Source organism: Tamandua tetradactyla, chromosome X, assembly GCF_023851605.1.
Source record: "Tamandua tetradactyla isolate mTamTet1 chromosome X, mTamTet1.pri, whole genome shotgun sequence".
In the NCBI taxonomy this organism is placed as follows: domain Eukaryota; kingdom Metazoa; phylum Chordata; class Mammalia; order Pilosa; family Myrmecophagidae; genus Tamandua; species Tamandua tetradactyla.
In genome coordinates, this window is record NC_135353.1 from 69,926,775 (window position 1) to 69,945,350 (window position 18,576).

Sequence of the window (18,576 nt, forward strand, 5' to 3'; positions counted from 1 at the left end):
AATTTTGTCATCTGTGAAATGGAGACACTACTTGCCTCCCAGGGCTGCAGATGTCAGATGAGGTACTGAGTAGGTGAACTGTGTTGGGCTGACTCCTACCCTCTCCCCTGAATTGGCAGAACCAGGACCCTCTGACATTCGGAGGAGGGCTGAGGGAGGTCTCACCAAGAGTAAGTATAGGCAACTGAGAGATAGGTGCCATCCTCCTCTATCTCATGAGTCCTGTACCCTTCTAAGGCCTTCACTGCCGCTGATGAGAAAAAATCATGGTAGTCTAAAGCACCTGTGTCCCAACAGAAGGGTGGAGAATCCCAATCTACCACCAGCAGAGTTACACTCAGGTGGGTATTACCCAGTTGTCACTTGGGCTGTAGTATTTTTCAAAGTTCTTTAAAAACACTCCTTTCTATGTCTTTTGTTGGTTTGTATGTGTGAGTTTGCATATAGCCTTCACCAGATTGATAAGGAGAACAATATGAATGACTAGACACTGTGCTATTCCCACCTATTAATTTCTTTTCTGCTGACATTTTTTCCTTAGAATGAGTTGCCTCCTTGGAAATTCCGATTAGGCCCTGCCATACCATTTTTAACAGACCCATCTATCTATGCAGTTTTTTTTTCCTGGCTCTTGATTTGCCTTTTATTTTCTTAGAGTGTTTTACTTTAATAAACTTTTATTTTGAAAGTTTTAAATTTGTAGAATTATTGCAAAGATAGTACAGAGTTCCCATATATCTCATATCCATTATCCACTATTATTAACATCTTATATTAGTTTAGTAAATTTGTCCCGATGAACTAATATTGATAAATTACTATTTACTGATGCCATACTTGATTCAGATTTCTTCAGTTTTTCCCCACTGTCCTTTTTTATGTTCCACGAGCCCATCCAGGTCATCATATCCAGGGTACATACCATCAATATAACTTACCACTGTTGATGGTAACATCGGATTAAGATAGTGTTTGTCAGGATTCTCCGCTGTAAAGTGACTGTTTTATTTCTCCATTTCCATACTGTAGTCTTTGGAAGAAATTCTCTATTCACAGCCTGCACTTACAGAATGGGAGTTATGCTATATTTCCTTAAGGGTGGACTAACAAAAAAAGTTACTTGGAATTTTTCTGCTTAGGATATAATGTGTTTTCTCATTTATTTAGGTCTTCAATATTTATTTACTTCAGTATAGACTCAAATTTGGGTTATATACTTTGGGTTATAATTTAATACTACTTTAAATTGTTCCTGTTAGGGCCACCGGGAACTCTTTTAGCTTCCCTTTGATATAGCTCGATAATTGTGGGGTTTTATTTTATTTTTGTACTTTCCAGCCATATGAGATGCTCTAGCCTTATCTTGTATATTTCCTGCCCCAGTCCTATAATCAGCTATTTCTCCAAGGAGCTCTGGTACCTTTTATTGGAAGATGATATTAAAAAAAAAAGGTCTTGGCACTAGATATATTCTTTGCTACTGGGTTGTCATTTCTTCTAGACCTTTTCAGCTGAGAGAGCAAGGAGATATTTGTGTATATAATGACCCATGGCCTACATAAAGTAGTTGGCTCTGTATGGAGCACATGGCAAACACTCAGTAATGGTGATGTTCCTGAAGATCTCTAGAGGGAGAGTACCATTTCCTTGTAGTTGGCCTTTAATGTCTCCCCCAACCTGACACACCCCAATGAATATACAATAAAGCATAATGATTGTCTTTCATTGACTGGCCAAGATTTAAAGTTCTGATTATTATCCAGTGTGTTTCAGATGTGAGGTCAATACATTGGGAGTGACTTACCAAAGGACAGAGAGGTTTTCTGATTTCAGCAGTCAGTCCAGACAGAAGCAGCAAAACAATGCCTTGTGTTTCTGTCTCATGTACCTCTGCTTCCCAGATGTTCATTAGAAGATAAAGGGTCATAAGAGCAACTGATGTTGCAATGTGTTCTTTCTCTTAAAACACATAACCTATTGATCTTCTGGTGTCACTGAAATTATCATATATAGTATGAACTTGTTTATGCTTCCATTTCCTGCATTCCCAAATGATACCTGATAGCTTTGCAAATTTTTATAGCAAATCTTGTCTTATATAAGGTAATATGAAGTTGGAAGGAACTAGCATTTGTTGAAGACCTATGTGCCAGATGTTTTATATAGCTCTTTTTGTTTAGAATTCACAATAATTTCATGATGCAGGTAATATTCCCATTTTCCAGAGGAGAAAACCAAGGCTTATGCGTTTTAGGAACTTTTCCAAGTTCACACAACTAGTAAGTGGAGAAGCTTGACTTTTAGCACTTATAAAATAATGGAACTGGTTATTATAATTATGTTATATGGTGACCATGTGATGTCACACACACATACAGGAGCTCAACAATACCTGTTGATTAGTATGATAATAGAGGTGAATATCTCTCCTTAGATATAGAGGCCTGAGTTGTGAAGTCACATAAATTTGGTGCTAGAGCAAAAAGACAGTCTATTGAATAGGCTGGGTTTTTGGTACTAGGTTGAAATCCTACCTTATATATATATTAAAAAGCCAATTAAAACCTGGGTAAGTAGAAGACCATTCTTGTCTTCAGCAAGATTTCTGTTTGGGAGCCAATGCCACACTGTTTTATTATTAGAAGCTCTCATATTTAAAAACTAGAACTCCTTTATCAGTACTTTTTTTTTTCTTTGCATGGGCAGGCACTGGGAATCGAACGCAGGTCTCCAGCATGGCAGGTGAGAACGCTCCCTGCTGAGCCACCATGGTCCGCCCCCTTTATCATTATTTTTTATCAATTTCTTGCCTTTTCTTGGCAATTTGTTTTATCCAAGGTAACCTTGAAAGCAAATTCACTGAACTATCAAATTGGGTGGAAGCAAGGGTTAGAATTCACAGCTTTCCAAGACTGAGTCATCCCATCCAGGAATCTGGCCTCCTAATGTTTAAACGTGCAACATGGCCTTATCTCAAAATTCAAAATTTATATTCAACTCTCAGTAACTGCTAAAGTTGATTTAAAATAATGAGCCTAAGACCATGGTTCTTTTTTTAATCCTGTGTTATGGAGTGGCTTCTATATAGGAGAATTTGTTATGAGCTACCTAGTTCAAGGGCTATAATGAGGATGAAACAAGATGAAGGCAGAGGGGATGTTCTAGTTTGCTAGCTGCCGGAATGCAATATACCAGAAACGGAATGGCTTTCAAAAAGGGTAATTTAATAAGTTGCTAGTTTACAGTTCTAAGGCCAAGAAAATGTCCCAATTAAAACAAGTCTATGGAAATGTCCAATCAAAGGCATCCATCCAGGGAAAGATACCTTGATTCAGAAAGGGCGATGAAGTTCAGAGTTTCTCAAGTGGGAGGGCACATGGCGAACACAGTCAGGGCTTCTCTCTCAGTTGGAAGGGCACGTGGCAAACACAGTGTCATCTGCTAGCTTTTTCTCTCCTGGCTTCCAGTTTCAGGAAGCTTTCCAGGAGGTGTTTTCCTTCTTCATCTCCAAAGGTTGCTTGCTGATGGACTCTCTGCTTCGTGGTGCTGCAGCATTCTCTGCTCTCTCTGAATCTCCCATTCTCCAAAACGTTTCCTCTTTTATAGGACTCCAATAAACCAATCAAGACCCACCCAAATGGGTGGAGACATGTCACCTAATCCAGTTTAACAACCACTCTTGACTAAATCACATCATACAAGGAGATGATCTGATTACAGTTTCAAGCATACAGTATTGAATAGGGATTATTCTACCTTTATGAAATGGGATTTTGATTAAAACATGGCTTTTCTAGGGGGTATACATCCTTTTAAACCAGCACAGGGGACATGATCATAAATAATGTTCTGGAAAGACTGGAGATTGCAAAAGCAGAAGGTGACCTGTTAAGGAAATGAGGATTACCTGAGAAATGGTAGCAGGAGGAACATGGGAAGTGAAAGGAACCAGAGGTATTTAGAGGTATTTAGAAGAAGAGGTCAGGATTACTTAGTGATACAAATGTTTTTAATAAAAAAAAAATTACTTGATAACGGAGAGGAAGTCAGGGATGATTCCCAGATTTCTTGCTTGGAAAACTGGATTCTAAGGCCCTCAGTTTAAGACATGGGAAACAAAAAGAGGAGGAAGTTTGGTGTGTGGAAAAGAGAAGGACAGGATGGTGAAATTACTTGGGAACATACTGCATTTGAGATTGTTCAGGGACATCTAAGTGGACATGTTAAATAATTAAAATGAGTCTGAATCAAGTTGATACTAACGTTCATATGGAAAAACAAGCATGCAGGAACCTATAGGAAAAAAAAGATGAAAAATTACTTGCTCTACCAGGTATTAGACTTATAAATTTTCTGTAATTAAAACTCACATGAATAGCAAACAGACCAAAGGAATAGATTAGAAAGCCCAGAACCTTTCCCAAGTAAATATAGAAATTTAGTATGTAAAAAAGGCTGCATCTCAAATCAATGGGGCAAAGATGAACTTTTTAATAAATAGTGCTGGAACAACTGATTAACACTTGGAAAAAAATTAGATCCATACGTCACATATACCCAACTATAAACTCTAAATATATATATATAAAAAAAAACAGTATGAGTACTAAAAGGAAACATGGGTGAATACCTCTTTAACCTCAATGTAGGAAAAGATTTTATAACTGAATCAAAATTTGGAGGCAGTAAAAGAAAACTTAGATAAATTTGACTAAATTTTTTAGTGCATGGCAAAAATAGTACAAAAAAAACCTGTCAAACTGAAAAAGAAAATTGTGACATATACAGCAGATAAAAACCTAATATAGCACATATATAAAGAATACTTCAAAAACGAGGGGGAAAGGACCAACAACCCAATAGGAAAACGTGGAAAAGACAGACAATTCACAAAGAAAGATATTCAAATTGTGCTTAAATATAATTAGAATAATACAAAGTACAGCAACATTGAGATACTACTATTCACCTATATCGTGTTAGTGAAAATTTCAGTCTGTCACACATTGTTTTAGTTTGTCATGCTGCTAAGACATATCATGCACTGGTTGGCTTAAAAACAGGTGTTTATTGTCCCACAGTTTGGGAGGGTAGAGGTGAAAATCAAGGTATGGGCTACACCATGCTTTCTCCCTGAAGTCTGTAGTGCTTGGTGCTAGTTTGCTGCAATCCTTCGGGCTCCTTGACATTCATCGCTCCCACGCATCAAATGGCAATGTTCTTGATCTCCTGTGTTTCTCTGACTTCTGGCTTTGTATAAATCCTCCAGTAATAGAGTTTAAGGTCCACCCTAATTCAATTAAGCCACTCCTAAATAGAATCTTAGAAGTTCCTGTTCCACACCTTAACTGATAATATGAAGGGTCTCATTTACAAATGGATACATTCTAAGGACAAGTCTTGTGAGGGATACCTAATTGAATCTACCACACTTGTTATGTTGAAAACGGTGCGGGGAAAGAAGCAGTCTTCGACATTGCTAGTGGGAATGCAAAAATGGATCTGAGGTTCTAGGAAGGCGCATAGCTTGAAGCCTTAGATTCATAAGTCACCTGTGTTTAGAGAAGTTTGCTTAGAAGGATATCACCCTGACTACGTGTGGCCTGTGAAGAGAAGTGAAGAACACCAAAGAAAACTGCCACTCAAGTGGCAGCGCAGCTCCTTTGCAGGCCCCACACCGGGGTTCTGGAGTCAGGCAGAGCTGCTCTTGAAAAGCGGGCTGTGGACCTCAAGAGCTGAGCGCGCACTTGGTTGAATCGGGAACCCTTCCTATGCCTCGGCTGTCACACTTGGCGATGTTGGGCATCTGAGAGGGATGCTGGACCGAATATGACACGCACCAGGTAAAGCATCCTGGATCAGGAAGCTTCCCCCTCTTCCTCCTGTTTTTGGTTTGCCTACCCGGTTCCCCCTTTCCGGTTCCCTACGGGGGACTGGGTTGGGGCACGGCGTGGGGGGACGGTGTATGTGTCCCGAGTCCAAGCTCACGTGACCTGCCGGGCGCCCACGTGGGTACCAGAGTTCCTGAGCCCGCCCGCCCTCCCCATGGTCGGGTCCTTACGCAGTCCTTTCGCATTGCCGGTGCGGAACCACTTCCCAGAGCTGCCCGGGCCGTGGGCGAGCGGGCTTCGGCGAGCCCGGCAAGCCGCTGCCCTGGCCCCGGCCCCGCAGGTCGGTGTGACCGTAGGCGCCACCGGCCGCCCCTGGGCTGGGGTGGAGAAAAGGGAGGGAAGTGGGATCCCGGAGCAGCGAGGGAGGGGACCGGGGGGAAGGGAGGACCCTTCAGTGGGAGCGGCCCGCCTTCTTGATCCCCCATACTCTGCTTCCCCATCCATTTTAGAGCCCAAAATGGTGATGGAGAGTACCCCCCGCAGTGCGGCAGTGAAACGTAGGCATATTCTGGAAATAAGCCTGCTCTCGCACTCCACGTTCAGGAAGAAATACTGACCTTCGGGTGGCGGCCTCCGGGGTAGGGGAACCCAGAGATCCAGACACAGTTTGGAAAGCATCCTGGTCTGATGCATGAATCCTGAAAACAACTGGCAGCTGTGGGGGTGGGGCAGAGGAGCAAGCAGAGGAGGTGGGAGAAGGAAACTTTGAGTGAAGAGGACAGGGATTCAGAAAAGGGACCAAAAGGACCCATGATCCTGTGTGTTCACTGAGTGCCGGTTCCCTGCTCCTGCCTCCTGTCTATCTGCAGGCCTGCACATCTGTTGTTCCCATCACCCTGTGACGCTAGAAAAAGAGGAAGAACTTGCCCAGAATCCTCGCAGGTATAGCCGGGTAGGGGGCTGAGGTGGGTGAGGGGGGTGGAGTGGTGGTGAGTGTGGAGGGCAGGAGCTGGGAAGAATTTGGGGGCCCCACTGCCCACCCTCCCAACACATACACGCACACATTTTCCCATGTTGAGAACAGAGATGGTTCCAGGGCCTGCTAGGTAATGGCTGGTTCATGTGAATGAGAGAAATGGGGGTAAGGGAAGGACAGAAGGTGCATTTGAAGAGCTCCCCCACCCCTCGGCCAGTTTGAGGGGAAACCCTAACTGGGAGGTGGGAGGGAAATGCAAGTACCTGTGTTCCACCTCCCATGCCCCTGGGTCTCCCTGTCTCCTCTTTGTCTCCTCTCCCACCACCCATTCCCTGACAGGATAAGGAGAGAACATGGAAAAACTCTACAATGAAAATGAGGGAAAGCCAGAAAATGAAGTAGAACCTGAAGATGAAGGAAAGTCAGAGGAGGAAGAAAAGCTGGAACTGGAGGGCAAGCCAGATAATGAGGGCCAACCAGAAGATGAGGGAAAGCCAGAAAATGCAGGAAAACCACAAGGAGAGGGCAAGCTGAAATCTGAGGGCAAGTCAGAGAGTGAGTCACGGGCCCCTGAGAAGCGTCCAGCTGAAGATTATGTGCCTCGGAAAGCAAAAAGAAAAACAGATAGGGGGATGGATGATTCCCTCAAGAACTATCAGGAGGACTTACAGGAAAGGCATTTGAGCAGTGAGGAGATGATGAGAGAATGTGGTGATATGTCAAGGGCTCAGGAAGAGCTAAGGAAAAAACAGAAAATGGGTGGTTTTCACTGGATGCAAAAGGATGTACAGGATCATTTCTCCCCAAGGGGTCAAAGGGGAGTCAGGGGTGTGAGAGGTGGAGGTAGGGGCCAAAGGGGGTTACATGATATCTCATACCTTTAACACCTTTGGCCTTCAATTCTGCTTTCTCTGATGAAAATATTGCCAACCCTGCTTTCCCTGGTAGGTCTTTGCCAGGCTCTATGCTTTAACCTTAGGCTGATACTTTGCCTTAGGCGTCACTTTCATTACCAGCAGCCTTTGACCCAAATGCAGCGCTCTGTGATTCATTAGGAGATTTTTACCCTTCTGCATGCAAGAGATATTCATGATACACTGTAAAATAATAGTTTATAAAAACAGTTTCAGAACCGTATATACAGTATCAGCCCATTTTTGTAAAAATATAAATATATTGGCATTATCTATGCACAGAGGAAACTCTGAAAGTTGGTACACTAAAGAGTAGACGATGGTTATTTCTGCATGGTGGCCAAAAATCTCATCTATATTCAAAAATGAGTCCAATCCTCCACCCCGATAGGTATCTCTGTGTGCCATTCCACTGCTAGTGTCTTCCCCTATATATAACGATGTCAGGTGGGTATGGCTGCTCCTTCTCTTGGGCCCTCTACTGTCCTTTGGCTCCCAACATATGCAACTCTTTTTTTTCCTTTGCTTACTCATCTCTATTTTTTTCCTAAAAGATATGGATTATGTTTATCATTTAAAAAAATAAAAACAAAACAATACATAATAAGCCATTGAATTGTTCAGTGAGCTTATGAGGAGAATGAAGACACTTAAAATTCTGGTTGTCAAAACATAAAATGTTTTGACCATAATGTTGGTAAAACCCACATTACTTCTACGACTCATAGCTAGGAATCAACCTGGGAGTTATTACAGATCCATTGCTATAAGGGTCATCCTTGTCGTCTGTGAAGTAGGACTAATTATTGCCTCACAGGAATGAAAGTGGATCAGATGAAGTACTGTGTATGAGCTGGGTTGAGCAGGCTCCCTTACAGTACCAGGACGCTGGATCCTATCACATACTTGATAGGGCTGAAGGCAGTTCTCACCTGCCCAGGAATAAGTCCAGGCACTTGAGAAAAGGGTGCTGCCCTTCTTAGTACTATGATATCTGCCGGTTACTACCATATCTGCTGGGCACTCCTGTTCTGCTGTGCCCTGTACCCTCTGTTGACAGCTACTGATGTGATAAAATCCTCGTGGTGACAGAAGCTCCTCTGATTTTCTGCAGGTTCCAAAAGGCCAGAGCCTTCACTTGAACATGGAGGAATGTAGATAAAGCCTCTTCCACTGTCAATGTTATTCCTACCCAGGTGGTTACTGCCCCAGGGCTGCTTGAGCCCCACTATATTACACAGTTCTTAGTAAAGTACTCATTAACTCTTCTAGTTCACTTTATATTTGGTTATAGTTTCCTTTTTCTTCATAAGACTCAGATATTTGGGTCCACTGAGGGCTGTGTTGAAACACTGAGCTTAATCTATGGCTCAGGAAATGGAATGTGATTTGAACTGAACACCCCACCCCAGTACCCCAGGGCAACCTTACAGAAATTTACATGCCTTTCTTAGCCTGAGTTCTCTAACAAGGCCCATGGCTGGCTTGCTATACAAAATAAAGGGATTTCAACCTGACCAAAAGTGGGAAAAGAAGTGTAACAAATAAGGTATCAGTGGCTGAGAGAGTTCGAATAAAGTTGAGAGGCTACTCTGGAGGTCACTCTTATGCAAGCTTCAGTTAGACATTGCTACCTATCATAGCTTGCCAAACCCCAACCAAAACCATTCCTGCCAATCCTAAAGAACACCTAGGGCATGATATAAGATTCTACAAATGTTCCATGCACTAGGGTAACTTTCCAGAAACCTACAACCTCCAGATGGGTCCTTGGACCAGACAAGTCCTGAAATGCAGAGGGGCCAGCCTTTCCAGAACATTAATCAGTTCCATCCCCCATCCCGTATTATCAACAGTCCCTTCCAATATGAAAAAGTTAGAATGGCCATAGCCCAAATACCCCTAAAGAGTGGGAGAAAGACCAAAGGTGATGGTGGAGTTATACAGAAAAGGTTGGGTTTAACAAATGAGTATGCTTGCTGAATCACTGTAACTGAGAAATCAGGATTTAAGGGATGATTTTGATTACTGAGTCGCTATATAAATATTCCTTTTTGCTTTCTGGACTATTGGAGTAGACAGGGAAATACCTGAAATCTCTGAATTGTAATCCAGCTGCCTTGGTCTCTGATAATGATTGTATAGCCTTTATCTTCTGCCCTTGTGATTGTAAAAACCTTGTGACTAACCTTCACCTGTACCTAGGTATCTAGTTTTTCAACTTTAGAGTCTTGTAATCACTAAAGATAGCCCCTAATGGCTGTTAATGAAGGGTCTTGGGTCCACTCGTAACTAACCCACCCCAAGTCCCAAATTTTCTTGATGACTGAGACTGGATTTAACCTAAGTGGGCCCACCTGACATGTGCAGTAGCTTAGACTTAAACCTACAATTCACCTATACTCCATTTCGCCATTTTTTTCATATACTTGGTGACTAAGCATATAATCAATCTGCACATGCTCAATAATTAGATCACCTGTAATTGCACCATCTGGGGCCACTGTACTCATTATCCTAAACTCTGCCCACCTTTTCTCTAATAAAACTATCTGAATTAGTATAGTTCGGGGAGACAGATTTTGGGCTGTTATGCTGTCTGCTCTCCTACTAGCACGCAGTAATAAACTCTTTCTCTCTTTGAAACCCTGGTGTCTCAGGAATTGGTTATTGAGTGCATCGGGCAGAAAAATCCAGGGCCTTTGTCTGATAATATCATTATATTGATATTTCTTTTAGTCTCCAGTATCTTAGAGCAGCTAGAAGTAAAAACCTAAAATTGTGGAATTGTAACCATACCAAACTCTGAAATCTGTTCTACAAGTAATTGTTGTGCTGTGATTTGACATTTATTGCTTTTTTTGTATATATGTTATTTTTCACAAAAATGAAAAAAGCCGATTGTGATGATAAATGCACATTGTGAACCATTGATTGTATATTTTGGATGATTACATGGTATGTAAATATATGTAATATATAGCAATAAAAAGTAAGTAATTAAAAAAATAAAGGGACTTGTGTCACAATAACTTTAAAAATATAATCTTAAACCTGTGAGCAAGCTGGAAGTTTTAATAGTAGTCTTAAAATGTAATCTTTAAAACAGTCTTTAAAAGTGAAAGCAAACTATACATGAGAGTTCTTAGTCACACAAAGAAGCAAAATGTAAATGTAAAGTCTGTACCCAGATTTGAATAAGCTTTCATCTATCTCCCCAGACTAGAAGGTACCTTTTCCCAGGTGTCACAGAGGATGTAAATCCTGAAATAAACTAATGAAGTTCTCCAGACCTCTCTACCTGTTAACTGAGATGATTATTTCTTTGTCTCTGACATGTATAAAGTGAACTGAAAAATCACTTCGAAGAGGCTGATTTGGGAAGGAAATTTCCCATTTTCCTGCCGGCATAAATAAACTTTTTTTCCTCCTCAGCCCGGTTGGTGTGACTGTATATCTGAGCAACACCAAGTGACAAACTGAGATTTGGGAGTGCCCCTTTATACTTGTTCACGCATAATCAGAGGATTGCACATCTGATTTTCAAGCTGAGACACTCTAAGCCAATTCCAATGAAAAAGGTAATGGTTCTCTTTAAAATATTAAAGACTCTCAATGTTAGGCATAATCATTTAACTCGTTAGTCTGTTCTCTAAACAAAGACATTTTCTTATTCCTCCTGGTATTGTAACCGAGAAATTAGGATTTAAGGGATGGTTTTGATTACTGAATCATATTCCTTTTTGCTTTCTGGGATATTGGGGTAGACAGAGGGAATACTTGACATCCCTAAACTATACTTCAGCTGCCCTGATATCTGAAATGATTGTAAAAATCCTCATCTTGTGCCTTTGTGACTGTAAGAGCTGTTACTTTTTTTATCTGGTCATATTCTTCTAGAGCAAAGGCCCTAATGCGAATGAAGAATTTGAAGTAAGATATTAACTAGCTTCAGCCCTCGAAATTTGTAAATAGTATCAGCTAGACTCTACTATTGAAAGATAACTTGTCTCCCTTCCTTATGGCTTACACCTTTATCATTGAAGTGTTGGATCTACCTCCCCTCCTTTCAACTTATATTCTTCTATTGAAATAATAACAGTTTCCCTTTCTCCTTTGAACTTGCTATTCAAAATGACCTCATCTCCCATTGCTAAAATCCTTAAAAACCTTGAACCCCCTATGTTAGGCTTGGAGGACCCCCATGATGTGACCTACCCCTGGCAAATATTTCAGAAAGCCTCTCACACTAATCCACACCAGCCCAAATCTCCTTCACCCTCCAGCAGTTGCCCTCTTGTAATAAAAATCCCCTTACTCAACTTCCACCCTCCAACAGTTACAACCCTGCATAACTAAGGCAGTTTTTAAATTTTAAACTTCACCAATGGAAGGCTGCCAACTCCCCAAAACCCACCAATGAAAACCCGCCTAGTGCCTACCCCCAACTCCCCACCCCCAAGCCATAAAAACCCTATCCCCTGCCACCTTGGAGTGGCCATTTCTCCATTGCTTGAAATGCTGCCCAGGTGGCTCTGTTTCTCCTGAAATAAAACTCTGCCTGAACTTCTTCGACTCATCTTTGATGAGTTTGCTGAGTTTGACTTTCACCCTAAACTTGGGGAGACAGATTTTGGGCTGCTAGGCCATCTGCTCTCTACTACATGCCTAGTAATAAACTCTTTCTCTCTTTGAAACTCCATTGTCTCAGGAGTTGGTTATTGAGTGAGTCAGGCAAAAGAATCAATGGCCATTGCCCAGTAACAGTATCCCTAGCAAGTACGTGACATATAGTATTTAATATTTAATTATTATTGAGTCAGGAGCCCTGAGTTCTTGGCCCAGTATAGCTGGGGGCAAGTAACTTCACCTGTAGGAAATATAACCTGAAGTTAAAAAATAATTACAGAAATGATAGTTCCTAAAATTTAGCACATGAAATTATTTTACATTGTATGAGAAAGATTTTTTTTTCAAAATGTGTTCACAGACTACCTGGGAAGTTTGTTGAAAATGTAAAATCCTGGTTCCAATCACAGAACCAGAATTTCTAGGAATATGGCCACAGAATCTGTAATTCCCATAAGCTCCCCAGGTGATTCTGATGTACACCAAAATTCTAAACATTGCATGATCTCAATTATGCTAAATATAAACCATAAATAACTAGGAGGAAAGACAGGGAACTAGTTATTTCAATTCGGTAGGAAGAACATTTCATCAAGCAACAACAGTAACAAAAACGGGAACATCAAGGGACTTCCAGGGAAGATGACCGAATAGAGCAGCTCAAGATTAGCCTTGCTCCATGGAAAAGTTAGAGAAGGGACAGGAGGGCCACTGAGGCAGTGATTCAGGAGCATGGCTGACCTGGGAGAGCCTTCTGCACCGAACTAAGGCAGAATGCTGGACCCTGGTGTGGAGGCACGAAGCCTTCGGGAGTGCATAGATGGGAGCTGGAGACCAGGAAGTATGCCAGGCTGCATTCGTTGGGTGTGCTACCCTCAGAAGTTCAGCCCCGTGACTGGTGACTCACCCCACACCCCACGCACCTGAACCCCATCACCCACTCCCATTCTCCGTGTTCCGGGCACCCCCACTGCCCCAGTCCCCAGTGCACATACCTAATCCACAGCCCCACCAAACTGCAGCCAAACCCACACCTTCTACACCCCTCCCGAGAACTACCTGGCACTCCCTGTTCCCTGCAGGTGGTTGCCAGTGCATAAAGGCTGTGGTCAGTAACCTCCATATCCAGGCTACCCCTGCCCATAGTGTCGCACACTTCACTCTGCCCCCGAGCTCTGCACATCAGTTTACGGCAGTCCAAGCCTGCATATGTGCATGGGCCCCCAAACACATCATTTAACTCTGGGAAATGCACTTCACAGCAGTCCTAGAACCACACATGCACACAGCCCTCAGCCACAGTTCCCAGGTCTGAGAAAGTGGTGACCTGCACAGCCAGGTCACATCTGCCCCCAATCCATGAAGGCATAACGCCGACCTGCTGCCACAGCTTTATGCACGTGCACAAAGGGCCCCAGCCTAGACCAGCGCACACCAGGGTTATGCCCCACAGATCGGTGAATCTGCACAGCTATATCCCCCCCTGGCCGCTGGGTGCCCACATTCACAAGCATCAGCATAATACCCACAACCTGCACCTATACATGCCCTGAAACAAATCACTACACAGAGTGCCCCACCCCGTACCCAGCTCCCTGATGTACAACTATCCCATAAAAACAAGGCTTTAGACTACTGAAAGAAATAAATTCCCAATGTAAATCAATAAAGATATTTACATGACACAAAGACAGGAGAAGATCACTAAGCATATCACAATGCAGACAGATATAGCCCTGCCTAATGACCAAATTAAAACACCAGAGAAGACACAGACATTGGAACAACTCAACAAAGATGTTCATACAATTCTACTTAATAAAATAAGTGGAATAGCAAATGACATAAAGGAGATAAAGAAGACAGTAGAAGAGCATAAAGAGGAATATGAAAGAATAAATAGAAAAATAGCAGATATCATGGAGATTAATGACTCTGTTGACCAAATAAAAAACATACTACATGCACACAACACCAGATTTAAAGAGACAGAAGAAAGAAAAAGTGATATAGAGGACAGGATAACTGACTTCGAAGACTCAAAACAGCAAATGGCAGGCGGGCCATGGTGGCTCAGCAGGCAAGAATGCTCGCCTGCCATGCCAGAGGACCCGAGTTCGATTCCCAGTGCCTGCCCATGTTAAAAACAAAAAAAAACAGCAAATGGCAAAAAAAGATGGAAAAAATGAATTGGATCTCAGGGAAATGATAGTCAAAACAAGGTGCACAAATATAAGAATCACTGGTTTTGCAGAAGAAGAAGAGAAGAATAAAGGGCTAGGAAGAATAGTTAAGGATATAATGGGGGAAAACTTCCCAACCCTCATAAAGGGCATAATATACAATTCAAAAAAGCCCAACAAACTCCAAACAGAATAAATCCAAATAGGCCTTCCCCAAGATGCAACTAATCAGTCTGTCAAATGTTGAAGAGAAGCAGAAAATCCTGAAAGCGGCAAGAGAAAAATAATCTACTACATACAAGGAAAACCAAATAAGACTGAGTTCAGATTACTCAGCTAGCACCCTGGAGGCGAGAAGCCATTGGTATGATATATTCAAGATCCTGAAAGAGAAAGACTTCCAGCCAAGAATTTTGTACCCAGCCAAACTGTCCTTCAAAACTGAGGGAGAGATTAAAGTTTTCACATGCAAAGAAGTCCTGAAAGAATTTGTCAACAAGAAACTGGCCCTACAAGAAATACTAAAAGGAGTTCTGCTGGCTGAAAAAAAAAAAAAAAAAAAGACAGGAGACAGAGGTCTGGAGGAGGGCACAGAATTGAAGAGCACTACAAAGGGTAATTTAAAGCATACAAAGAGAAAGAGGGAAAAGAATATATAGATTTGACAAATAAAATAAAAAAGATAAGATGGTGGATTCAAGAAATGACTTTTCAGTAATAACTTTCAATGTTAACAGACTAAACTTACCAATTAAAAGGTACAGATTGGCAGAATGGATTAAGAAGCATAATCCTCCTATATGCTACTTACAAGAGACTCATCTTATACACAAAGATACAAATAGATTGAAAGTGAAAGGGTGGAAAAAAGACTTTCCATGCAAGTTGTAATCAAAAGAAAGCAGGAGTAGCTATACTAATATTGGACAAAATAGACTTTAAATGTAAAGACATTATAAAAGACAAAGAAGGACATATATACTAATTAAAGGGTCAATTTGCCAAAAAGATATAACAATCATAAATGTTTATGCTCCCAATGAAGGCACTTCAAAGTACATGAGAGACACTGGCAAAACAGAAGGGAGAAAGATGTTTCAACAATAATAGAAGGACACTTCAATACACCACTCTCCTCTATAGACAAAACAACCAGACAGAAGATCAACAAGGAAAGATAGAAATTAAGTAACTGGATAAATGAATTAGACCTAACAGACATGTATAGGTCATTATGCCGCAAAGCACAAGGATATACATTTCTCTCTAGTGCTCATGTAACATTCTCCAGGATACATCCTATGCTGCAGCACAAAACAGGTCTTTATGAATTTAAAAACACTGAAATTATTCACAGCATTTTCTCTGATCACAATGGGATGAAACTGGATCTCAATAACCACCAAAGAATGAGAACATTCACAAATATATGGAGATTAGACAACACACTCTTAAACAACCAGTGGGTCAAAGAAGAAATTGCTAGAGAAATCAGTAGCTATCTGCAGATGAATGAAGATGAGAATTCAAGTTATTAGAACTTACGGAATGCAGCAAAGGTTGTGCTGAGAGGGAAATTTATTGCCCTAAATGCCTATATTAAAAAACAAGAAAGAGGGTGGGCCACAGTGGCTCATCAGGCAGAGTTCTCGCCTGCCATGCAGGAGATCCAGGTTCGATTTCCAGTGCCTGCACATGCAAAAAAACAAAAACAAAAACAAAAACAAAAAACAAGAAAGAGGGAAAAATCAAGGACTTAACACCACACCTGGAGGAACTTGAAAAAGAACAGCAAACTAGCCCCAAAGCAAACAGAAGAAGAGAAATAAAAAAGATTAAAGCAGAGATCAATGAATGGGAGAACAAAAGAATAATAGAAATAATCAATAAAACCAAAAGTTGGTTCTTTGAGAAAATCAATAAATTGGTGGGCCACTAGCAAGAATGACAAAGAAAGAAAGAGAGAGGATGCAAATAAACAAAATCAGAAATGAGAAGGGGTGCTGTCATGGTTAGGGACAGGTGTCAACTTGGCCAAGTTGTGGTACCTGTTCATCTGATTGGGCAAGCGCTGGCCTGTCTGTTGCAATGAGGACATTTCATAGGATTAGGTCATGATCACGTCAGCTACATCCACAGCTGATTCCATTTGTAATCAGCCAAAGGGGAGTGTCTTCTGCAATTAGTGATGCTAAATCCAATCATGGGAAGCCTTTTAAGGAGGACTCAGAGGAGACAGGTTGCATTCCTGCTTTGGCTGGTGAGCCTCTCCTGTGGAGTTCATCCAGGCCATCCATTGGAGTCATCAGCTTCGCAGCCTGCCCTGTGGATTTTGGACTCTGCATTCCTACGGTCACGTGAGACACTTTCATAAATTTTATATTTGCAAGTGTTCCCTGTTGATTCTGTTTCTCTAGAGAACCCTAACTAATACAGGTGCATTACCACAGACCTTGAAGAAATAAAAGAACTCCTAAGAGGATACTATGAACAACTGTACGCCAACAAACTAGAAAACTTAGGTGAAATGGACAAATTTCTGGCAACACACAAACAGGCTACACTGACTCAGGAAGAAATAGAAGATCTCAACAAACCAATCACAAGTAAACAGATTTAATCAGCCATCAAAAATCTTCCTACAGCGGCTGGGAGAATTGGAGAGGCGGTCCCCTGAAACCAAGGCGACTGGCGCCCACACCACGCGCAGCCCCCGGACCAACTGAGAGAATTGGATCGGAAACCCCCAGGCCGCGGAGAACGGTGACGGGTGGGGGAGGCCCCTTCCAAACCCGTGACTCCCGGGGAACGTGCACTCTCTCGGGCGGGCCGCTGCCGCTGGCGCCCTCCCGCCACGCTTGTTGCCCAGGGCCAACTGGGAAGTTCGGACGGGCTCTTTCCCTGGCTGCGGCGACCAGCAGCCCTCCCTGCGTTCGGACCCCGGGCCGGCTCAAGCCGTTTCGGCTGGCGAACCCCCCGGACGGCGAGAGTTTTCCAAAGTTTAAGGTCCCACAGCACCTTTTACTGGTGGGACCCGCAGACAAACGTGTGCCACGAGCGCCACCTACTGGGCAGGATAAGAAAAACAGAACCCAGAGATTTCACAGAAAAATATTACAACCTTGCTGGGTCCAACACCAAGAAAAATCTGAATAAATGCCCAGACGCCAGCAGCAGAAGATAACTGTCCACGCTCAAAAGATTGAGAATATGGCCCAGTCAAAGGAACAAACCAATAGCTCAAATGAGACACAAGAGCTGAGACAACTAATCCTGAATATACGAACAGAAATGGAAAACCTCTTCAAAAATGAAATCGATAAATTGAGGGAGGACATGAAGAGGACATGGGCTGAACATAAAGAAGAAATAGAAAAACTGAAAAAACAAATCGCAGAACTTATGGAAGTGAAGGATAAAGTAGCAAACATAGAAAAAATAATGGATAGCTACAATGATAGATTTAAAGAGACAGAAGATAGAATTAGTGATTTGGAGGATGGAACATCTGAATCCCAAAAAGAAACAGAAACTATCGGGAAAAGAATGGAAAAATTTGAACAGGGTATCAGGGAACTCAAGGACAATATGAACCGCACAAATATACGTGTTGTGGGTGTCCCAGAAGGAGAAGAGAAGGGAAAAGGAGGAGAAAAAATAATGGAAGAAATTTTCACTGAAAATTTCCCAACTCTTATGAAAGACCTAAAATTACAGATCCAAGAAGTGCAGCGCACCCCAAAGAGATTACACCCAAATAGGCGTTCTCCAAGACACTTACTAGTTAGAATGTCAGAGGTCAAAGAGAAAGAGAAGATCTTGAAAGCAGCAAGAGAAAAACAATCCATTACATACAAGGGAAACCCAATAAGACTTTGTGTAGATTTCTCAGCAGAAACCATGAAAGCTAGAAGACAGTGGGATGATATATTTAAAATACTAAAAGAGAAAAACTGCCAACCAAGACTCCTATATCCAGCAAAATTATCCTTCAAAAATGAGGGAGAAATTAAAACATTCTCAGACAAAAAGTCACTGAAAGA

The 18,576-nt window shown here is 41.9% G+C and overlaps 1 protein-coding gene and 1 long non-coding RNA gene across 6 annotated transcripts in view; one reads left to right on the top strand and one right to left on the bottom strand.

Annotated features, from left to right (window-relative positions):
• Window positions 1-778: 778 nt before the first annotated feature.
• On the top strand, window positions 779-10,711 carry LOC143670498 (transcription elongation factor A protein-like 3). 3 transcript variants are annotated; one of them, XM_077145335.1, is made up of 4 exons: window positions 779-5,843; window positions 6,341-6,469; window positions 6,701-6,773; window positions 7,147-10,711. In XM_077145335.1, exon 4 carries the CDS (start codon window positions 7,161-7,163, stop codon window positions 7,689-7,691), a length of 531 nt encoding a protein of 176 aa, XP_077001450.1. In that variant the 5' UTR covers window positions 779-5,843; window positions 6,341-6,469; window positions 6,701-6,773; window positions 7,147-7,160; the 3' UTR covers window positions 7,692-10,711. The 3 variants fall into 3 exon arrangements, with proteins under 3 accessions (XP_077001450.1, XP_077001449.1, XP_077001451.1); XM_077145334.1 differs by lacking the exon at window positions 6,341-6,469; XM_077145336.1 differs by lacking the exons at window positions 779-5,843; window positions 6,341-6,469 and adding an exon at window positions 6,074-6,171.
• Window positions 4,624-18,576, bottom strand: part of LOC143670499 (uncharacterized) — a 51,350-nt gene continuing 37,397 nt past the window's right edge. For 2 of the 3 annotated variants that reach the window (XR_013169383.1, XR_013169382.1), the window contains exon 3: window positions 6,238-7,904. This is a non-coding gene — a long non-coding RNA (uncharacterized LOC143670499). Of the gene's footprint in view, window positions 5,819-6,237; window positions 7,905-18,576 lie in introns of those variants that run through there. The other variant, XR_013169384.1, reaches the window with a different exon arrangement.